Source organism: Leptodactylus fuscus, chromosome 5 (assembly GCF_031893055.1).
Source record: "Leptodactylus fuscus isolate aLepFus1 chromosome 5, aLepFus1.hap2, whole genome shotgun sequence".
Taxonomy (NCBI): domain Eukaryota; kingdom Metazoa; phylum Chordata; class Amphibia; order Anura; family Leptodactylidae; genus Leptodactylus; species Leptodactylus fuscus.
In genome coordinates, this window is record NC_134269.1 from 7,796,482 (window position 1) to 7,820,967 (window position 24,486).

Sequence of the window (24,486 nt, forward strand, 5' to 3'; positions counted from 1 at the left end):
TATTAACCCCAAGCGGGCCAGTACTAGTCACAAACATATACAGAGATATATATCAGCGGATGACAAGCAAATACAGTTACAAATCATGATACAGTACAATAAAAGAAAAGAGGATTAAAAGTTTAGAAAGAAAAGATATCTAAGTACCCAGGAGGGTCTCTGGAGTTTCTTCTCATAAATTCCAGGGCACATTGCTTAGAGTCCTTAAGTAGTCCTCAGACTTCTGGCGTGGCATCCCCCATCAATGGAACAGTCCAGAACAGACCAGAGCACATGGCTTCCTCAGTCTAAGCACATTGTGTCCAAGTCAAGCAAAAGATCACAGACCAGGTGTGGCTCCCATGGTATCCAGGACAGTAGAGACAATGGAAAACTCAGGGGAGACAATATATCCCTGCCCAGCCCCCTCCCAGAATAAGGTATCCAGGGAGATAAGCTCAGCCCTCCATCTGGCAACAAAAAACCTATGAGCAGCCATAATTCCCTCCCAGAGGATCATAGGGCCAAACCAATGATACGAAGGGGTTCGTAGTGAGGTCCCCATCGTGTAGACACCCAGGATGACACCCCCATCCCCTTTGGGCAATGAGCTCAGTGTCTGGACCTTTCCCTTGCTCTCAACCACACAATGTTTGGACTAGACATGCGCGCCTTCACCTGGTGCAGCCAAATAATTTATTGGGGTGATTGTAACATATTCTCCTAGGCAAATATCATCATAAAACCATATTTTTTTGTAGTGGGGCTGGCTGCGGGTAGTCTGTATCTTGATTGCCACAGGCCCTTGCTTCACAGGAAACCCCTGTGGAGATAGCAAGGTTAGCACAGGTATGGTAATAGGGTGGGCCAGGAAGCAACACTTAGCTGATGATCCTTTTGGCTCCAACACGCTCCTTCACATGAAAGAGACATGACCCCCTAACTAGGTGATCACAACAGAAACATTGTGAAACTAACCTCATGGTTTGCAAAAGATCACCCAGTCATGAACAGTTGTGAAGGAAGGCAAGATACTCAGGTTTTCGGAGTTACTGACACGGGAGAATAATACCGGACCCAAATTTTTAGTGACTTGGGAGCCCTTTCAACTAGATAGGTGAACTGTCAGCTTGGTAATTAAAGGGGTGGGGGAGCATGGCAGCCCACAAAGGAGGATGCACTACATGAATGAATATTGGGTTGAAGAGGACCTATCAGGTGCTCAGGCACAGGCGGTGTTATATACTGCTAGAAAGCTGATAGTGCACTGAATTCAGCACACTGTTGGCTTTCCCATTATGTGCCCCTGGGGAATAGATATCAGCAGGGTCGGACTGGGGTGTCTAGGGCCCACCAGTGGAATTGTTTCTAGGGGCCCACCGCCAGGACCCTGCACATCAGCGGTACCAAAACACGACATCTAAAGGTAATAACATGTCGGGAGCCATGCTGCTCACCCACTATACCATGTGCACTACCTAAATGTATTGCTACACCTTGTATGGCAAGTGAATAGCGTGGCTCCTAGAAATGCTACTATTCCCTGTAGCTGCTCGGTCCTGGAAAAGGCTGATCTGCAGAGGTCCTGGCTGTTGTATCATCGTAGATGTAATATTGATGGCTTATCCTAAGGACAGACCATCAATATTAGAAAGATGAATAAATCCTTTAGAGCTAGTTCACACAGAGATACATGAACTCTGCGTGTGAACATTCTGTCGCAGATGCCAGGCATCCCGTCGTGGCATTCCGCTCCGGATTAGACCCAAATGAATGGACCGGAGCCTCGCGCCGCGGATGCTGAGATTGATTCAGCCGCGGAATCTGCGGCAAGATAGGGCAGCTTGCTTCTTTTTTCCGCTACTAGCTAGCGGAAAAAAGAAGCGAGCAGCTCCCATTGAAGTCATTGAGAGTCATTTTTGGCAGCGGATTTTGAGGCGGATTCCATCTCAAAATCCGCTGCCAACTTCCCCGTGTGAACTAGCCCTTAAAGTGGTTGTCCAGGAATTGGAGCAACTTATGTTCCGGGTGGGAAGTGTAAAATAAAAAACAAATAAATAAAAAAGCCTACTCACCTGTCTCCGTTACTCCGTTGTGCGCTGCCAGTGTCCATTCAGTCTCGTACTGGCGCCTCCTTGCTGGGAGTCCTGCACCTCATGTGATCGCTGAGACTAGTTAGGTAAAGAATTTCGAGAAATGAGACCGTGAGACCGAACAGACACAGGCGGGGACAACGGGGTGTTGTGAACAGGTGAGTATACTTTTTTATTTTTTTTTTATTTTTACACCTCTACTGCATGTATTTTTCTGCAATGTGTGGATGGGATTGCACACACTATATACCTACACACTCAGGCCTGGTTCACATCTGCGTTCAATAATCCATTTGGGGAGTCCACATGGTGGCCCCCGAACAGACTACTGAATGCATTAGCAAGTGGTGTGCTGTGAAAGCACATGGACCCCATAGATTAAAATGGAGTCCATGTGCTTTCCGTGCGGTGTCCACACGGAACATGCAGATAGAAAAGTACTTCATGATCTACTTTCCTGTCCACATGTTCCGTACAGAGACCACGCGGAAATCTAATCTATGGGGACACACAGTATTTTCCCCTATAATGGCCCCTGCACACAGTATTATGACCCTTAGTGGCCCCTGCACACAGTATTATAACCCATAGTGGCCCCTGCACACAGTATTATACCCCATAGTGGCCCCTGCACACAGTATTATACCCCATAGTGGCCCCTGCACACAGTATTATGTCCCATAGTGGCCCCTGCACACAGTATTATGTCCATTAGTGGCCCCTGCACACAGTATTATGACCCTTAGTGGCCCCTGCACACAGTATTATAACCCATAGTGGCCCCTGCACACAGTATTATGTCCCATAGTGGCCCCTGCACACAGTATTATCCACCATAGTGGCCCCTGCACACAGTATTATGTCCCATAGTGGCCCCTGCACACAGTATTATGTCCCATAGTGGCCCCTGCACACAGTATTATGACCCTTAGTGGCCCCTGCACACAGTATTATACCCCATAGTGGCCCCTGCACACAGTATTATGACCCTTAGTGGCCCCTGCACACAGTATTATAACCCATAGTGGCCCCTGCACACAGTATTATGTCCCATAGTGGCCCCTGCACACAGTATTATACCCCATAGTGGCCCCTGCACACAGTATTATAACCCATAGTGGCCCCTGCACACAGTATTATACCCCATAGTGGCCCCTGCACACAGTATTATACCCCATAGTGGCCCCTGCACACAGTATTATCCCCCATAGTGGCCCCTGCACACAGTATTATGTCCCATAGTGGCCCCTGCACACAGTATTTTCCCCTATAATGGCCCCTGCACACAGTATTATGTCCCATAGTGGCCCCTGCACACAGTATTATGTCCCATAGTGGCCCCTGCACACAGTATTATGCCCCATAGTGGCCCCTGCACACAGTATTATCCCCCATAGTGGCCCCTGCACACAGTATTATGTCCCATAGTGGCCCCTGCACACAGTATTATCCACCATAGTGGCCCCTGCACACAGTATTATACCCAATAGTGACCCCTGAACACAGTATTATGACCCTTAGTGGCCCCTACACACAGTATTATAACCCATAGTGGCCCCTGCACACAGTATTATGACCCTTAGTGGCCCCTGCACACAGTATTATAACCCATAATGGCCCCTGCACACAGTATTATGTCCCATAGTGGCCCCTGCACACAGTATTATCCACCATAGTGGCCCCTGCACACGTATTATGTCCCATAGTGACCCCTGAACACAGTATTATGTCCCATAGTGGCCCCTGCACACAGTATTATACCCCATAGTGGCCCCTGCACACAGTATTATCCCCCATAGTGGCTCCTGCACACAGTATTATGTCCCATAGTGGCCCCTGCACACAGTATTATCCACCATAGTGGCCCCTGCACACAGTATTATACCCCATAGTGACCCCTGAACACAGTATTATGACCCTTAGTGGCCCCTGCACACAGTATTATAACCCATAGTGGCCCCTGCACACAGTATTATGTCCCATAGTGGCCCCTGCACACAGTATTATGTCCCATAGTGGCCCCTGCACACAGCATTATGTCCCATAGTGACCCCTGAACACAGTATTATGTCCCATAGTGGCCCCTGCACACAGTATTATACCCCATAGTGACCCCTGAACACAGTATTATGTCCCATAGTGGCCCCTGCACACAGTATTATACCCCATAGTGGCCCCTGCACACAGTATTATCCCCCATAGTGGCCCCTGCACACAGTATTATGTCCCATAGTGGCCCCTGCACACAGTATTTTCCCCTATAATGGCCCCTGCACACAGTATTATGTCCATTAGTGTACCCTGCACACAGTATTATCCCCCATAGTGGCCCCTGCACACAGTATTATCCCCCATAGTGGCCCCTGCACACAGTATTATCCCCCATAGTGGCCCCTGCACACAGTATTATCCCCCATAGTGGCCCCTGCACACAGTATTATCCCCCATAGTGGCCCCTGCACACAGTATTATCCCCCATAGTGGCCCCTGCACACAGTATTATCCCCCATAGTGGCCCCTGCACACAGTATTATGTCCCATAGTGGCCCCTGCACACAGTATTATCCACCATAGTGGCCCCTGCACACAGTATTATACCCAATAGTGACCCCTGAACACAGTATTATGACCCTTAGTGGCCCCTACACACAGTATTATAACCCATAGTGGCCCCTGCACACAGTATTATGTCCCATAGTGGCCCCTGCACACAGTATTATCCACCATAGTGGCCCCTGCACACAGTATTATGTCCCATAGTGACCCCTGAACACAGTATTATGTCCCATAGTGGCCCCTGCACACAGTATTATACCCCATAGTGGCCCCTGCACACAGTATTATGTCCCATAGTGGCCCCTGCACACAGTATTATGTCCCATAGTGGCTCCTGCACACAGTATTATCCACCATAGTGGCCCCTGCACACAGTATTATGTCCCATAGTGGCCCCTGCACACAGTATTATGTCCCATAGTGGCCCCTGCACACAGTATTATCCACCATAGTGGCCCCTGCACACAGTATTATACCCAATAGTGACCCCTGAACACAGTATTATGACCCTTAGTGGCCCCTACACACAGTATTATAACCCATAGTGGCCCCTGCACACAGTATTATGACCCTTAGTGGCCCCTGCACACAATATTATAACCCATAATGGCCCCTGCACACAGTATTATGTCCCATAGTGGCCCCTGCACACAGTATTATCCACCATAGTGGCCCCTGCACACAGTATTATGTCCCATAGTGACCCCTGAACACAGTATTATGTCCCATAGTGGCCCCTGCACACAGTATTATACCCCATAGTGGCCCCTGCACACAGTATTATACCCCATAGTGACCCCTGCACACAGTATTATGTCCCATAGTGGCTCCTGCACACAGTATTATCCACCATAGTGGCCCCTGCACACAGTATTATACCCCATAGTGACCCCTGAACACAGTATTATGACCCTTAGTGGCCCCTGCACACAGTATTATAACCCATAGTGGCCCCTGCACACAGTATTATGTCCCATAGTGGCCCCTGCACACAGTATTATCCACCATAGTGGCCCCTGCACACAGTATTATGTCCCATAGTGACCCCTGAACACAGTATTATGTCCCATAGTGGCCCCTGCACACAGTATTATACCCCATAGTGACCCCTGAACACAGTATTATGTCCCATAGTGGCCCCTGCACACAGTATTATACCCCATAGTGGCCCCTGCACACAGTATTATCCCCCCATAGTGGCCCCTGCACACAGTATTATGTCCCATAGTGGCCCCTGCACACAGTATTTTCCCCTATAATGGCCCCTGCACACAGTATTATGTCCATTAGTGTACCCTGCACACAGTATTATCCCCCATAGTGGCCCCTGCACACAGTATTATCCCCCATAGTGGCCCCTGCACACAGTATTATCCCCCATAGTGGCCCCTGCACACAGTATTATCCCCCATAGTGGCCCCTGCACACAGTATTATCCCCCATAGTGGCCCCTGCACACAGTATTATCCCCCATAGTGGCCCCTGCACACAGTATTATCCCCCATAGTGGCCCCTGCACACAGTATTATCCCCCATAGTGGCCCCTGCACACAGTATTATCCCCCATAGTGGCCCCTGCACACAGTATTATCCCCCATAGTGGCCCCTGCACACAGTATTATCCCCCATAGTGGCCCCTGCACACAGTATTATCCCCCATAGTGGCCCCTGCACACAGTATTATCCCCCATAGTGGCCCCTGCACACAGTATTATCCTCCATAGTGGCCCCTGCACACAGTATTATCCTCCATAGTGGCCCCTGCACACAGTATTATCCCCCATAGTGGCCCCTGCACACAGTATTATGTCCCACTGTGGACACCCATAAACAGTTATTATACTCTGGGGTCTTTTCAGACCCCAGAGTATAATAATTGGAGACCCGGGGGAATAAAAACATAAAAAATTACTGTTTCTTACCTGTCCCCGACTCCAACGCTGTCTTCTCCGCTGTCGTCCTTCTGAAATGACATCAGACGTCACATGACCCGGGACGCAGGCCGGGTTCATGTGACGTCAGAGATGTCAGGAAGGATGCCTGGCAGGATCGTGGTGAGGTAAGTAACACTGTTTGTTATGTTCCCTTACCTCTCCTGGTCCGCCAATCATTATACTCGGGGGTCTGCAAAGACCCCCGAGTATAATGATGGTATTTGTGGGACCCGCAGTGTCACTTACCGATCCCGGCCAAGCCAGGATCGGCAAGTGAATAGGGCCCGTAACAGCCTATTAAAAAAAAAAAAAAAAACGCAGCGGTATCAGCTGTCACCAGGCCCCCTAATGGCCCGGGCCCTGTGGCAGCCGCCTCCGCTTCCTCTATGGTAGTTACACCCCTGATACCATATATGTCATATATATACTTATATGAATGTATGAATACTATATATACTCACATATATACATACATACAGTCACCCATAAACATTATTGTAGTTTACTGTATACATACCTGTATACAAAGACACAGTACTCACACAATATACAACACACATACAGTACACAAATGTACACATATATACATATTACATAGACAGATTTTACCAAAAGGATATACTTACATTTTCCAGAAGAGCACAGCATTGCATGAGACAGCTCCTGTCTTCCCCACACGATCCGATGTGAGAGACGACTCACTGTGAGGGGGAGGGGGAGGGAAGCAGGAAGTCCGGGCAGCACAGCAGGTCCTCACAGGAGAGCAGCAGCTCAGTGACAGGAGTACGAGCAGCCATTATAGCTGAGGCTGAAGCTGCACACGTGTCCTCCGGTATATACTTTCCCTATATACCGGGAGGACACTATGTGCAGCATCAGCTAATGGAGGCCCCTGTGTTCTGAGGCAAATGCAGATGTATTGGTCAGGTGCTCGATTGGGGGCCCCGACCAATGTATCTGCATTAGTAAAATGAGGATTTAACAGTCGGGGCCTGGGGCCCACCGGGGGATTCACCGGTACACCGGTGGGCCAGTCCGACCCTGGATATCGGTGCAGTCACTGATAGCTCCTCACCGTCAGAAGGGCATTCTTGACACTGTAGCTGGAAATGCCTCTCCTGACAGTAATGTCCGTAGCTCTGTCCTGTCAGATGGGCGTTCCTTACTGCCCCGCCATGATGCTGTGAGGAATGCCCAATCCCCCATCATGGCTCTCTGAAGACACAGGCCACTGCAGAAGAGCCAGATCTTGGAATTGATGCTCTTAAGAATGGTAAAGCCCCAGGACCTGTTGATTTCTCATCCAAATATAGTTCCATATTTTCCCCACAACTTCTGCAGATGTCTAATAATGTCTTGTAGGGAGATAAACTTCCTCAGGTCATGTTGAGTATGTCCATAAAAGTAATCCTCAAACTTGGTATATATAGCACAACCGCTGACAATTACAAGCCCATATCACTCCTCTATCATGGCCTCCTGCCTGAACATTCTGCTTTCTTCCACGGTTCACTCTGATGAAGAAGGATTTATCGCAGGCAGACAAGCCCCGGTTAATCTTAGAAAACTTTGTAATATCATTCAATTCTGGCCCTGGATTTTGAAAAGGCTTTTGATAGCCTATTGTGGGGTTATCTTTGCTCAGGTTCTCCGATTCATGAGGAATACTGGTCAGTTTCAATGGGCACTCGGAGTGCAATATTGAGACCCTATTGCATATATGCATATCCAATTCCCATTAAGATCCAACATGGTGCCCAACAAGACTGTCCCTTATCTCCTGCTCTTTTTGCTTTTGCTATTGAGCCCCTAGCTATAGCCATATGCTCCAACCCTGACATCTTTGATGTGCAGATCGGGGAACATGAGTATAAATTTAACCATTTTGCTGATGACATGTTACTTACCATCAAAAGACCCGTAAGAACACTCAGGAATTTAATCCGCGCCTATCATAATTCACACGGCTTTCTGGACTTAAACTTAACATTTGCAAATAAAAAATATTACACTGTAAAGTCCCACCCTTATATCTCTTAACTGTGGCTTCCAGGTTCAGACAAATATATACCACAACTAGGTATAATTGTGGGATATCCCGCAAAATATCCCCAAAAAATATATCCCACAACTAGGCAGCTTGTAAGACAGTTTAAATGGAATCATGCCGTGCTGATCCTGAAGTTGCTGAAGGATCTCACTATTTGGCATCATAATACCCTTTCCTGGTTCAGTAGGGTACACACAACCAAAATAGTGACACTACCAAGAATCCTTTAGTGGTTCCACACCCTGCCGACCCCGGTAACTTCCCATATAGCGGTGACTGGTACGTTCTACAATGACCAGCCACATACTACAGCTATGGTGGAATCCCAAATTTTAGCATAAATTGCAAAATTCAAGATCACCTCTACTCCCTTTATTTAATAACCTGGTCTATCCCTATATTTTTTGTATGGTGGAAACATACAAGGTTCAGACTTCTTAATGACTTTCTTTGTGATAGACAAGTCTTGCCCAAGGAATACTTCACCTCTTCCCATCAAAAGAATGTGCCTCTACAAGGGTTACAGACAGAGGTCCCCGCTCTTTCATATATAATGGATTGGATTCCCACCCTCAGCTGTTATATTAGACTTTATGACAGCCTGGGAAAGAGACCTGGAGACCACGTTGACCCTGACCAAGGGCCTGACTGCTAGACATGTATTAGCAAAGGTATCTAGCAGATCACCCTTATGGAAACCTCTTTAAAAATCCTGTATAGACCCTATATGGTCCCAATCAAGCTACACCCTATATACCCTACAGTCTTGTGTCTGTGCTTCTGAGGTTGCAGAATAAGGGGAGACGCTCTCCATGTTTGGGGGACCTGACCCTTGGACTGCTGCTTCTTGGTCTCCTTGGTAAAGCGACTTTTAGGCCAGGTGGTGGAACGCTTGCATTTCCATATAGGTATAATAGGTGCAGAAAGTGAAAAATGCTGCAAAAAATGCAATGTATCTCCACCACAGCTTTTTTGGTCAAGGGTGACTATGTGGGGGCCTAAGCTTCAAAGTGGATCAGGAAAATTTGGCCTTGCCGAAAAATCCAGTGAAATTTGAAAAAAACATTTTAAAAAATTGCGTGTTACCCCTGGTTACATGTTATTGTCCTTCTGACATTACTAAGTCTATGTTTGCATTAGAAAGCTAAAGGGGTGTTAGATTGAGTGCTGGGAGCCCTGAAAGTGTCGACCAAAAATTTTTAAGGTCATTTCACACTTCTAATTTGGAAATAACCATTTCAGACCAAAGTGATTTTTTGTTGTAAATCTCCTAAAGAAACAAATCCTGGAAGATTAGGACATTTGCAGAATTGACTCCTTCAGCTCCAGTTCAGAGTCGATCTTGAGATTTCAGGATTGATTTTAAAATCCGATTTCTTATTTTCCAGCTGACCCTGATCTCGATCGTGAAATTTGCTCGATCGCCGATCGGAATCCGATCTTTCCCAATCCCGATCGCTCAACCCCAGTCAATGCTTCTCTATGGGAAAAGTCACTTTTAGGATTGAACCGATCTTGAGATTTCAAAATCCGATTTCCGATCATTTTCCAGCCGATCCCGATTGTGAAATTTGCTCGATCACCGATCGGGATCCGATCTCTCCCAACCCTAGTTGACAGTAGGATTTTAGTTAATGCTATGACTGTGCTGGTACAAGGAAACAGTCCAGTCTTCTTTAAGAATTCAAGGTCTCTTTAGTATTCCTTACAAACACAAGTAACAAAAGTCTAATTTTCTATTACTTGAAATTTGTGTTTTCTCCTTCAATCTCTATCTATATCAAACATGAATGCTAACAAGTAAGTATTGTTTAGTAAAAACATAGAGAAAAATATTGTAGCCATATAAAGATATTGAATACCAATGGCAGATAAAGATCACACTACCCATCTCATCTACTCTTATGCAGTAGTATGTACTTATTATTCTAAGATAGACATGTGCTTATCCCAGATGGGTTCTCTTAGGCCGGGTTCACAGGGGGTATTTTGGGCCGGAATTTGACGCGAAGGCCACCTCAGGTTCCGGTACAAAATACGGGTAGCCACAACTGGATGCTGGAGCAGTGAACCGGAATCCAGTTGCGGCACTCCAATCCAGATTAGACCCAAATGAATGGGCCTAGTCGGGAGGAGGGAGCCTCATGAACCCACCTGAAGAATGAGCATGTCACTTCTTTTTTCCAGGAGCCTTACTGTAGATTGTCCAACTACATCTGCTGCAAATTATATCCAAGCCTTGACTACTTTTAGTGATATAATAGTTCATGTAGTTTATTAGACATTGATCTTATCTCACTGGTACCAGATGTCGCACTTGTAAACTGCTGCTTGTACGGCTTTCTTAATGTCTTTATTCCCAAGACTGTATATAAGGGGGTTGACCAAGGGAGTAAACACAGTATATAGCAGGGAGAGGAATTTATTTGCTGTAAGACTTTGTCCTTTTGTTGGCAAAACATAAACACTGAACAGAGTCCCGTAGAATATGGAGACCACAATGAGGTGGGAGCTACAGGTGGAGAAGGCTTTGTGTCTCCCAGTACTGGATGGGATCCTTAAGACTGTTGCAAAGTGCAGTCGCAGAAGAAAGCTTCAGAGTAGATTATATGGGTTAATCTTCAGTTTACTTATCAGAACATGAGGTACATCAGCATGTCTATACAGCAATATAAAGGAATACACTGGAAAGGAGTAACCATAGATAGATGCAGAATTCTGAAATATAGACAAGTCTCCGTAGCATATCATTACTAGAGATGAGCGAACACTAAAATGTTCGAGGTTCGAAATTCGATTCGAACAGCCGCTCAATGTTCGAGTGTTCGAACGGGTTTCGAACCCCATTATAGTCTATGGGGAACATATACTCGTTAAGGGGGAAACCCAAATCCATGTCTGGAGGGTCACCAAGTCCACTATGACACCCCAGGAAATGATGCCAACACCTCTGGAATGACACTGGGACAGCAGGGGAAGCATGTCTGGGGGCATAAAAGTCACTTTATTTCATGGAAATCCCTGTCAGTTTGCGATTTTCGCAAGCTAACTTTTCCCCATAGAAATGCATTGGCCAGCGCTGATTGACCAGAGTACGGAATTCGACCAATCAGCGCTGGCTCTGCTGGAGGAGGCGGAGTCTAAGATTGCTCCACACCAGTCTCCATTCAGGTCCGACCATAGACTCCGCCTCCTCCGGCAGAGCCAGCGCTGATTGGTCGAATTCCGTACTCTGGCCAATCAGCGCTGGCCAATGCATTCCTATGGATTCCTATATTCACACTCGGCTCTGCTACATCAGATGGGCTGACCGGCACATCAGATGTAGCAGAGCCGAGGGTGCACTAGAACCCCTGTGCAAACTCAGCTCACGCTAATAGAATGCATTGGCCAGCGCTGATTGGTCGAATTCCGTACCCTGGCCAATCAGCGCTGGCTCTGCTGGAGGAGGCGGAGTCTAAGATCGCTCCACACCAGTCTCCATTCAGGTCTGACCTTAGACTCCACCTCCTCCGGCAGAGCCAGCGCTGATTGGCCAAAGGCTGGCCAATGCATTCCTATGCGAATGCAGAGACTTAGCAGTGCTGAGCCAGTTCTGCTGAACTACACCGTGTGCCAGTCAGCCCATCTGATATAGCAGAGCCGAATGTGCACTCGGCTCTGCTACATCAGATGGGCTGACCGGCACACGGTGTAGTTCAGCAGAACTGGCTCAGCACTGCTACCAATAGGAATGCATTGGCCAGCCTTCGGCCAATCAGCGCTGGCTCTGCCGGAGGAGGCGGAGTCTAAGGTCGGACCTGAATGGAGACTGGTGTGGAGCGATCTTAGACTCCGCCTCCTCCAGCAGAGCCAGCGCTGATTGGTCGAGTTCCGTACTTTTCGGGTTTTCTTCATTGCGATTTCATTTAACATTTAGCAGAGGTTCTGTCCGCCGTGCCACAGGTGTAATGTTGATTACTTTGGATATTTAAGTGTGTCAGTTTCTCTGTGGCGTTAGGCTATGATGAAGGGGCAGCGTTAACGCCCCGAAACGCGTCGCCAGACGTTCTCTGTATTTTTTCTCTGCCATCGTCCGAGTTGCATTGAATTTTATGGAAGGTGATATGTTTTTTCACAAATAAAAGCTAAGTTTTATTCAAAAGGAATTTCGATGCTGGATTATTCTATTTTGGACGTTTGAGTTCCGTACTCTGGCCAATCAGCGCTGTCCAATGCATTCCTATTGGAAAAAGTTTATGTCACAAAAATCACAATTATACACCCGATAGAGCCCCAAAAAGTTATTTTTAATAACATTCCTACCTAAATAAAGGTTATCCCTAGCTATCCCTGCCTGTACAGCTATCCCTGTCTCATAGTCACAAAGTTCACATTCTCATATGACCCAGATTTGAAATCCACTATTTGTCTAAAATGGAGGTCACCTGATTTCGGCAGCCAATGACTTTTTCCGATTTTTTTCGATGCCTCCGGTGTCGTAGTTCCTGTCCCACCTCCCCTGTGCTGTTATTGGTGCAAAAAAAGCGCCAGGGAAGGTGGGAGGGGAATCAAATTTTTTTGGAGTTTGCCACGTGATGTTCGATTCGAATCGAACAGCCTGATATCCGATCGAACATGTGTTCCATAGAACACTGTTCGCTCATCTCTAATAAAGATATTGAATACCAATGGCAGATGAAGATCACACTACCCATCTCGTCTACCCTTATACAGTATTATCTACTTATTATTCTAGGATAGACATGTGCTTATCCCAGATGGGTTCTCTTAGCCCGGGTTCACATGGGGTATTTTGGGATGGAATTTGACGTGGAGGCCGCCTCAGGCTCTGGTCCAAAATATGGGTGGCCGCAACTGGATGCTGGTACAGTGAACCGGCATCCAGTCGCGGCACTCCAATCCAGATTAAGCCCAAATGAATGGACCTAGTCGGGAGGAGGGAGTGTCTTCAGGTGGATTTGTGAGGTCTGAAGAATGAGCATGTCACTTCTTTTTTCCGGGAGCCTTACTGTAGATTTTCCAACTACATCTGCTGCAAATTATATCCAAGCCTTAACTACTCTTAGTGATATAATAGTTCATGTAGTTTATTAGACATTGATCTTATATCACTGGTACCAGATGTCGCACTTGTAAACTGCTGCTTGTACGGCTTTCTTAATGTCTTTATTCCTCAGACTGTATATAAGGGGGTTGACCAAAGGCGTAAACACAGTATATAGCAGGGAGAGGAATTTATTTGCCGTAAGACTTTGTCCTTTTGTTGGTAGAACATAAACACTGAACAGAGTCCAGTAGAATATGGAGACCACAATGAGGTGGGAGCTACAGGTGGAGAAGGCTTTCTGTCTACCAGTACTGGATGGGATCCTTAAGACTGCCCGAACTATAGAAGTATAAGACGCTACAATGATGGTGATTGGGATTACTACGATAGGAAAGCTCAATAAATAATCACTTATATGAATAATGAAGGAATCAGAACAGGAAAGTTTTAGCAAGGGAGGAAGATCACAGAAGAAATGGTCAATGACGTTTGGTCCATAAAAATTCAGCTTTGATGTTGTTATGACGTCACTTAATGGAAAGGAAAATCCAAGCAACCAAGATATGGCTGTCAATCTCAAACGGAAGGCATTGGTCATGATAGAAGTGTATCGGAGGGGATTACAGATGGCCACGTATCTATCATAAGACATCATGGTGAGGAGGAAACACTCAAAGATCTCTGAAGAGCTAAAAAAATATAACTGAGTCATACAACCAATAAAAGTAATGGTCCCGCCATTATTCAGGAGGACGTGGAGCATGTTGGGGACAATGTCCATGGTCAACAAGGTATCAGTAATGGAGAGTTGTGAGATGAAGAAGTACATTGGAGTGTGGAGGATCTTACTGGAGGACACCAATAATATTATCAGGAGGTTCCCACATATTGTCCCACAGAAAACCACAAAAAGAAGACAGAAAAGAGGGATCCTTAAATCTTGGCTGACTTGAAATCCTACGAGGAAAAACTCAGTAACCACAGTCAGATTGTTCTCCTGCAAGAAGGTAGATGTGTAATAATAGAAGGGATAACATTGAATGTCTGTATAACACACAACATACTGTATAGCATTATACTTAGAATAATAATAATAATAATAATAATAATAATAATACATTTTATTTATATAGCACCAACATATTCCGCATTGCTGTACAATTTGTAGGGTTTAGATACAGACAGAAAGATACATTACATAGAAAGTCATTTCACACAATGGGACTGAGGGCCCTGCTCGCAAGAGCTTACAATCTATGAGGTAGAGGGGGTGACACAAGAGGTAGCAGGGGCGGCATTGCTTATACAGAGGTCAGACAATTCTGTAATAGAGGTGACTGCCATTACACAAACATAAAACTGTATGAGCCGTCACCAGTTGTGACTTTTAACATGTGGATGGAGCCTGGACATATAAAGTTATCCTGAGATGGCCTCATATCATGTGGGGAAATGTGGGAGCAGGGACAGAGGAGGGTTAAATTTTGGGGATTCTAATTATAGTACGGAAGGGTTTACATGATCAGCCTGTCTGATAAGATGCGTCTTTAGTTTGCGTTTGAAGCTGTAGAAATTGGGAGTTAATCTGATAGTCCAGGGTAGAGCATTCCAGAGAAGTGGTGCAGCTCGGGAGAAGTCTTGTATACGAGCGGGGGAGGTTCTGATAATAGAGGATGTAAGTGTTAGGTCATTGAGTGAACGGAGAACACGGGTTGGGCGGTAGACAGAGATGAGGGAGGAGATGTAGGGAGGTGCGGCATTATGGAGAGCCTTGTGGAGGAGGGGGAGAACTTTATATTGTATTCTATAATGAATAGGAAGCCAATGTAACGACTGGCACAGACCAGAGGCATCGCTGTAGCGTCTAGCCTGATAGATGAGCCTGGCAGCTGCATTCAGAATAGATTGTAGAGGGGAGAGTTTAGTGAGGGGAAGACCGATTAGTAAGGAGTTACAGTAGTCAAGGCGAGAATGAATCAGAGAGACAATAAGTGTCTTTAGTGTATCTCTGGTAAGGAAAGGGCGTATTCTGGAGATGTTTTTGAGGTGGAGGTGACATGAACGTGCGAGTGATTCAATATGAGGGGTGAAGGAAAGGTCTGAGTCAAACATGACCCCGAGGCAGCGGGCATGCTGCCTAGGAGTTATAGTAAGACCTGAAACTGCAATGGATATATCAGGGACAGATCTATTAGATGGTGGAAACAGTAGTAGTTCAGTCTTAGAGAGATTTAGTTTCAGATAGAGCGAGGACATGATATTAGAGACAGCAGAGAGACAGTCACTGGTGTTCTGTATGAGTGCAGGGGTGATGTCACGGGAAGATGTGTATAATTGGGTGTCATCAGCATAAAGATGGTACCTGAAGCCAAATCTGGCAATGGTTTGTCCAATGGGGGCTGTGTAGAGAGAGAAGAGCAGGGGGCCTAGGACCGAGCCCTGAGGAACCCCAACAGCAAGGAAAAGAGGGGAGGAAACAGAGCCCGCAAATGATACACTGAAAGTGCGGTCTGAGAGATAAGAGGAGAACCAGGAGAGTGCAGTGTCCCATATGCCGACTGAGCAGAGCATAGTGAGGAGAAGATGATGGTCAACAGTGTCAAAAGCTGCAGAGAGGTCCAGAAGAATAAGAAGAGAGAAGTCGCCATACTTCATATATTTTATTTACCCAGACCATTTTTTATATGTATTTTAGTGGAATTGGTTATGAATAGATATTGTATTTCTCGGATAGGTAACAAGGTATAAAATTGTTCTTCTAGAGCCGTCCTATTGGGAGGTACCCATAGCCTTCTATAATCCGATGTCGACTGTCAAAGAAGTCTGAAAGAACCGTCTATAGATGGAAGATCCATTTCTGAACTAAACAACGAATAAGAGTTTCAGGCCGAAGCCCCGCGTTGCAGCTTTTTTTGCTGTAGATTTTCCTGTATTTTTTTTTTGAGCCGAAGTCAAGAGTGAATTGAACAGAAAGGAGAAGTATAAGACGTTTCCTATAGGTTTCCCATTCCTTTTGTGGCTCAAAAAACTCAAGCAAAATCTGCAATGAAACAAATCTTCTTTTCTGCCATGTGGGGCCTCAAAGTCCATCAAGACATTTCACTTGTGTGAACATGAAATTTTTGGAAAAACATATTCTGAATTATAAGACAGAATTTTCCATCAATACTTACATTGGATATTTTGTTGCTCATATTCCTTTTCCTATTGTTCTTCCGTTCTATTCCAATGTAACGTAACCCCATAGACATGTTCTGTGGTCGTCAGACACAAGATTAGGAAATACATTGATATTTATAGGCTAGAGAAGAGCAGGGGGCCGTGTAGCCGGAGTCCTGGGAGGAATTGTCTCCGGTGCTCCAATTATAACAATTTACCTTAAATGAAGATGTTATTTCTTATCATATCTGATGCAAGAATAAGAAACAAAATCACAGAAATACACTGTAAGGGCTCGTTCACATCTTCATCGGTAATCCTTTCGGGGGATTCTGCATGGGGGCCCCTGAACGGACTATCGAACGCTTCCAATACCATATAGTTAACATTGATGAGATGGAAGATACTGAAAATGGGGGTTTCAGATGGTCTGAGTGAAGGGATTTTGGATTATTTGACAGACTGCTGAATATTAGGTCCAAGTGTTTCTGATATCGGGTGCGGGGAATTTATAAGCTGCTCTACGACACTATTCTGGTATAAAGGAAGCAACATATGATACATCTATGTCACAAAGACCCTTTTGTGCCAAAGATACAACACATCCCCTTCCCCAGTCTGTGCCGAGTTCCCCAATTTCCATGAACGTGGATGAAATGGGAACATCTGAGCCCTACATATTCTCTTTTGGCATTCGTTATAAAATGGTATAGATTTTCTATCAGTATAAAGATATTAGGGACATGTTGTAGAGCCAATGGGTCGTCTCTGGATCTGAGCCATGTTCTGTACAGATTGGGTAGGTTTATGTCCATTTTGCAGAATATCGCTCATCTGTACCATCGGCTATTTGTGTCATAGCAGAGGAGTCTTAGTGGATATTTAGATCAATTAGAATGTAATACAGAGAAATGTAAAATATCTTTTGTACCCGGTGCTATTATGATATATAATGGATCATTGTATGGTGGGATGGGGGAAGACAAAATAGGAAATTTTGTATTTGGATGAATCCGCCTATAAATCATTATTATACTTTGCGCTCCCCCCACTCGGGTGCTGAGGCTGAATCACAGAACTCAATAGTGACCCAGGACCATTGACTTTGTGCAGGAAGATGGAAGAGGCTGGAATTGAAGGAAAAAAGACAAGGTGTGGAGTCTTGGAGAGACTTGTTTTTTCCCACATCTTTCCCAGGTCTCCCTTTAGTATTCTCTGTGGTATGAAGAACTTAGAGGACAATAATAACACTCCTGGACTTGTGGGCAAATCTCTTGAATACTCGTGAAACAAATCTCACAAGGTGTAACCAAAACTACGAGGAATTGAATATTTTAATATAACTTTAGGAGGTAAGACTATTAGAATAAATTGTGTTGAGTTTTGTGTAATCTAAAAGTTAATGTTTTTTGTAAATTTTATATAATTTGTTGCGTATACAATATGACATTTCTATTTGGGGATTGATAAAGTTTTCTTCTCTTCTTTGATGACAATGATGTGTTTATTGCTGATACAATAGTCCACTCTGTTTCAGGAACTTTTTAGCATTCCTAATAGATACAAAAAGACCTCCTGGGTGGAAAAGTGGAACCATTGGGAAGATTCCTATAGATCATTTCTAGAGATGAGCGAACAGTGAAATGTTCGAAGTTCAAAGTTTGATTTGAGTAGCCGCTCAATACTCGACTGTTTGATCGAACATCGAACCCCATTATAGTCTATGGGGAAAAATACTCGTTTAGGGGGAAACCAATGTTCGACTGAGGAGGGTCACCAAGTCCACTATGACACCCCAGGAAATTATGACAACACCTCTGGAATGCTACTGGGACAGCAGGGGAAGCATGTCTGGGGGCATCTAACACACCCAAGTCACAGTTTTACCCTACTGCATTTTTGTGGGTACACACTGTGACAACTTGGATGAAGCATCTATAGCCTGATAATTAGAATGCATATCCCACTGATTTTTTGGGGGTACACACCATGACAACCTGGATGAAGTGTGTATAGTGTATATGGGCTGAGAATTTCAGTGTATACCCCTTAGTTTCAGGTGGGGGGGACACACTGTTGAACTCTGGATTAAGCGTTTATAGGGTATATGGGCATACAATTTCAGTGTATCCTACTTAGCTTAATCCCCACCACGGAAAGCTGGGTTGCGCAGATACAGCCTGGCTTAATTCCTGTGAATCCCACTTTGGCGTTTGTGGGTAGACACTGTGCCAAGCTTGTTTCAGCTTCTCCCTTTAGTGTAGCTCTCACAAGAGCTGCTGTGGTTCTTCTTCTTTCATTCCTGCCTAGCAGAATCTAAAACCTAACTAGTAGAGATGAGTGAATAGTATTCAATCAAGTAGGTATTCGATCGAACACTACGGTATTCGAAATACTCGTACTCGATCGAGTACCACTCACTATTCGAATGGAAAAATTTGATGCAGAACCAGCGTTGATTGGCCAAATGCTATACAGTTAGCCTTTGACTGTAAGCAGCCATTTTCTTGTAGTGTGGGCATGCCCAGGCCCGATGCCTGGCAGAGTGAATTCAGAGCCAGAAGATGCCACGGGGACGCTGCACGGAGAAGACTTCTCGGAGAATCCAGCCCGACCCTCACTCATGGACTTGGTAAATTCAATTTGATCGAATGTTGCCTACCTTATCATCACATATAATATTGGCACAGTCATGACTATCGAGCGATGATCAGCAAATTTTGAGCTCCTGCAGATTAGTGCACAAAAGTGTAGGCCACGGGGTGACCTGACAAGTGATATTGTATTCTCACAAACAGATGTCTTTTAGAGTGATTTGGTGCTATTAGGCTGAGGCCCCACATTGCAGAAATGCAGCTTTTTTTTGTTGTTGGAGGTTTTGTTGCGTTTTTTTGAGCCAAATCCAGGAGTGGATTGAGCAGAAGGGAGAAGTATAAGAACATCCTATATATTTCCCATTCCCATTCCAGCCACTCTTGGCTTTGCCTCAAGAAACTGCAGCAAAATCTGCAACAAAAAAGCGGTGTTTCCACAATGTAGGGCTTTAGCCTAAGGCCTCATTCACATCTGTATTGGTAATACGTTCGGGGGAGTCTGCATGGGGTATGGAATACCAAACGCATTGACAAGCAGTGTGCAGTGAAAGCACATGGACCCCATAGACTATAATGGGGTTTGTGTACTCTCCACACGGTGTCTGCATGGAACATGCGGACAGAAAAGTAGACTTTCATGTCCACATGATTCATGCGGGAAGCGTGCAGAAATCACACAGACCCTGTTATAGGCTATGGGGTCTGTGTGTCAGTGGGTTCTATAGTCTGTTCGTTAGTCCCCATGTGGACTCCCCAAATGGATTACCAAAAGAAGATCTGAACTAAGGGTAACTTAGGGGAACTTTATTCTATTGACCACTTTCAGTATAGGCTGCATAAATAAATGGCACTGATTGGTTTTCCTACAGATATCCAATATGTCAGAACCAAAGGCTGATATTAGAAAATTGGATATAGTGACATTCTTACATCAGGAAAGACCCTCTACTAAACATGCAAGAGGTGTGTCCACTGTGTGAATAGTATCAATATTAGAGATGAGCGAACACTAAAATGTTCGGGGTTCGAAATCCGATTCGAACAGTCGCACACTGTTCGACTGTTCGTACGGGTTTCGAACCCCATTATAGTCTGTGGGAGGAAATGCTCGTTTCAGGGGTAGGCAACATTTGATCACATTCTACTTACCAAGTCCATGAGTGAGGGTCGGGCTGGATTTTTTTCCCTGCGCAGCATCCTCGCGTCCTCTTCCGGCCTTGAATTCACTCTACTAGGCATCGGGCCTGGGCAGAGCCGACTGTGCATGCCCGCACTACAAGCGGACATGCGAAGTCGGCTCTGCCCAGGCCCGATGCCTGGCAGAGTGAAATCAGAGCCGGAAGAGGACGCGGGGAAGCTGCACGGAGAAGACTTCTAAAGGTAGGAAAAGAACCAGTGTCGATTGGCAATGTATAGCATTCGGCCAATCAATGCTGGTTCTGCATCGAATCTTAACTTTGAACAGCTAGTAGTACTCGATCGAGTACGAGTATTTCGAATACCGTAGTATTCAATCAAACACCTACTCGGTCAAGTACTACTCGCTCATCTCTAATCACTATATATCCAAGAATCCAAGCCATAATAACTCCTAGTTGTGAACTGATACTCTTACGGCTTTCTTAATGTCTTTGTTTCTCAGGCTGTATATAAGGGGGTTGACCAAAGGAGTAAACACAGTATATAATGGGGATAGATATTTATTCACAGTGAGGTTTTGTCCTTTTGTTGGGAGAACATAAACACTGAACAGAGTCCAGTAGAAGATGGAGACCACAATGAGGTGGGAGCTACAGGTGGAGAAGGCTTTCTGTCTACCAGTACTGGATGGGATCCTTAAGACTGCCCAAACTATATAAGTATAAGACACTACAATGATGGTGGTTGGGATTATTAAAATAGGAATGCCTAACAAAACGCCATTTATCTGAATTATGAAGGTATCAGAACAGGAAAGATCTAGCAAGGCAGGAAGATCACAGAAGAAATAGTCAATGATATTGTGTCCACAATAATTCAATATCCCGATTTGAATGACAGCACTCAATGGAGAGCAAAATCCAAGGAACCATGAGAAGAAAGTCAACCTCACACATGAGACACTTGTCATGATGGAGGTGTAACGGAGCGGATGACAGATGGCCACATATCTATCAAAAGACATAACTGTGAGGAGAAAGCATTCAAATATTTCTGAGACACCAAAAAAATATAACTGAGACATACAACCAATAAAAGTAATGGTCCCCCCGTTATATAGGAGGACGTGGAGCATGTTGGGGACAATAGTGGTTGTCAACAAGATGTCACTGATGGAGAGTTGTGAGATGAAGAAGTACATTGGGGTGTGGAGGTTCTTACTGGTGGACACCAGGGTGATGATCAGGAGGTTCCCACATATTGTCCCACAGAAAACCACAAAAAATAGACAGAAGAGGGAAAGTCTTAGACAAAAGTTGACTTGAAATCCTAAGAGGGAAAATTCGGTGACCGCCGTCACATTGCTTTCCTGCAAGAATATAGTTCAGTAGAATGAAAGGAATCACAGTAGAATGTTCTAGAATAGATTTCAGTGCAATAAAATTTGGAACAAAATACATCCTATATTGTAATATAACTTATAGTATGAGTTCTATGAAGTATTGCTCACATTGTTTCAGTTATCTAATACATGTCATAAAATATTTATTTCTCTAGATTTTGATGTCACTGACTTAACTGAATGCAAAAGTCTTCATCCCCCTGTACTCTGATAACCCTATATAAAACCCAGTGCACACAATTGCAATTAGAAGTCAGTTAATGAGTTAATAGAGTCCGGCTGTGTGTAATGTAGTCTCAGTATAAATACACCTGTTCTGTGAAGGCCTCAGTGGTTTTTTAGAGAACACTAGTGAACAGACGGAATCATGGAGACCGAGGAACTCACCAGACAGGTCAGGGATAAAGTTCTGGAGAAGTGTAAAGCAGGGTTAGGTCATTAACCCCTTCCCGACATGCGCCGTAATAGTACGGCGCATGTCGGGTCTGTAACTATGGCGACCGCCCAGGAGCCGGGCAGCCGCCATAGCCGCCGGGTGTCTACTGCTTTAAGCAGTAGACAACCGGCTCTAATGCCTCCGATCGGTCCCCGGACCGATCGGAGGCATTAACCCCTCTGGCGCCGCGGTCAAAGGCGCCGGAGGCGCCATTTTCCCGGCGGCGCATGGGCGCCGCCATTTTGCCGGTGATCGCCGGCTCCTGGAGCATGCTCCAGGGCTGACATCATGTTACCATGACAGCCGGGAGCCTGTACAAGGCTCCCAGGCTTGTCTGCAAATTCTCTCTTTTGCAGGCTGGTCTAGACAGCCTGCAAAAGAGAAGATGATTTGTTGCAATGCATTGCAATGCATTAGTATTGTAATGCATTGCATTAGTGATCAGACCCCTGGGGTTCAACACCTCTAGGGGGTCTAATAAATGCAAAAATTTTTTTTTTTTTTAAATATAAAAAAATATAAAAAGTATTAAAAGTTCAAATCACCCCTCTTTCCCTAGAACACATATAAAAGTAGTTAAAAACTGTGAAACACATACATGTTAGGTATCCCCGCGTCCGAAATCGCCCGCTCTACAAAGTTATACAAATATTTTTCCTGTTCGGTAAACGTCGTAGCGGGAAAAATAGTCCAAAGTGCCAAACCGCCGTTTTTTCACTGTTTTGATTCTGATAAAAATTGGAATAAAAAGTGATCAAAGCAATAACATTTCCCAAAAATGGTAGAACTAAAAAGTACACCCGGCCCCGCAAAAAAATACGCCCTATACATCCCCGTACACGCACGTATAAAAAAGATACGGCCGTCGGAATATGGCGACTTTTAGAAAAAAAAAATGTAACACAGTTTTGGATTTTTTTTAAGGGGTCAAAATGTAAATAAAACCATATAAATTTGGTATCTCTGGAACCGTACCGAAACACAGAATACAGGGGACATGTCATTTTGTCTGTACAGTGAACGCCGTAAAACCAAAGCCCGTAAGAAAGTCGCAGAAATGCATTTTTTCTTCAAATCCACCCCGTTCTGAATTTTTTTCCTGCTTTCCAGTACATTATATAGAATAATTAATGGTAGCATCATGAAGAAAAATTTGTCCCGCAAAAATTAAGACCTCATATGGCTCTGGGAGCGGAGAAATAAAAAAGTTATGGGGTTTAGAAGGAGGGGAGTCAAAAACGAAAAACGAAAATCAAAAAATGCCATCGGCAGGAAGGGGTTAAAACATATCCCAAGCTTTGAGCATCCCAAGGAGCCCTGTTCAATCCAATATCCAAAAATAGAAAGTATTCTACAGCTGCAAACCTACCAAGACATGGCCGTCCACCTAAACTAACAGATGGAGCAAGGAGACCGCTGGTCAGAGAAGCAGCCAAGAGACCCATGGTCAGTCTAAAGGAACTGCAGATAACCTCAGAGTTCATACAGAGTTTTTTGGTCTGGAATTTTGTCAGAGATCCACCTAAAAAAAAAACCATCCCAGTAGAGCTCTATTGGGAGGCTTTTTTTGAAGGCTGATTGATTTTGAGGCAGATCCCTGATGAAAATACTTCACATGAACTCAGCCATACAGGGAGAATCTGTCCATAGGAGAACTAGAAGTCACTGCGTGCCCCACAAATCTGACAATCTATATGGAAGAGTGGGAGGCAGATAGGCATTGTTGTAAGAAAGACATAAGAAGCGGCATCTGCAGTTTGCCACTATCCATACAGGGGACACAGCAAACATGTGGAAGAAGGTGCTCTGGTCAGATGAGACCAAAGTTGAACTTTTTGACCTAAATGTAAAGCGCTATATGTGGCGGAGAAGTGACCCTGCTCATCCCCGTGAACCCACCATCATCCCCACTGTTACACATGGCGGGGCAGCATTATGCTGGGGGGAAGCTGGTCAGAGGTGATGGGAAGATGGATGGAGCTAAATACAGGATAATCCTGGAAGAAGACCTGTTGGAGGCTGCAATGGGACACTTTCACATTTTTATTTGATTACAATGTTGATAACCTTGGATCATTTTCCTTCCACTTCAC

The 24,486-nt window shown here is 45.0% G+C and overlaps 2 protein-coding genes across 2 annotated transcripts; both read right to left on the reverse strand.

The window, feature by feature from the left end:
- Positions 1 to 13,723: 13,723 nt before the first annotated feature.
- On the reverse strand, positions 13,724 to 16,913 carry LOC142204372 (olfactory receptor 6B2-like). Its single transcript, XM_075275685.1, has 2 exons — positions 16,836 to 16,913; positions 13,724 to 14,659 (listed from the first exon to the last, which is right to left on the reverse strand). Exons 1-2 carry the CDS (start codon positions 16,911 to 16,913, stop codon positions 13,724 to 13,726), a joined length of 1,014 nt encoding a protein of 337 aa, XP_075131786.1.
- A 4,093-nt stretch (positions 16,914 to 21,006) lies between these two features.
- On the reverse strand, positions 21,007 to 23,838 carry LOC142204373 (olfactory receptor 11L1-like). The gene is made up of 2 exons (XM_075275686.1): positions 23,791 to 23,838; positions 21,007 to 21,924 (listed from the first exon to the last, which is right to left on the reverse strand). Exons 1-2 carry the CDS (start codon positions 23,836 to 23,838, stop codon positions 21,007 to 21,009), a joined length of 966 nt encoding a protein of 321 aa, XP_075131787.1.
- Between the last annotated feature and the right edge of the window lie 648 nt (positions 23,839 to 24,486).

Bases quoted from the DNA above. Each gene is read 5' to 3' on its own strand.
- LOC142204372 (XM_075275685.1), bottom strand. From the start codon at position 16,913: ATGTCTATGGGGTTACGTTACATTGGAATAGAACGGAAGAACAATAGG. The intron at 14,660-16,835 runs GTAAGTATTGAT...ACCTTCTTGCAG, and splicing joins TGAGCAACAAAATATCCAAT to GAGAACAATCTGACTGTGGT.
- LOC142204373 (XM_075275686.1), bottom strand. From the start codon at position 23,838: ATGGGTCTCTTGGCTGCTTCTCTGACCAGCGGTCTCCTTGCTCCATCT. The intron at 21,925-23,790 runs GTTAGTTTAGGT...ATATTCTTGCAG, and splicing joins GCGGTCTCCTTGCTCCATCT to GAAAGCAATGTGACGGCGGT.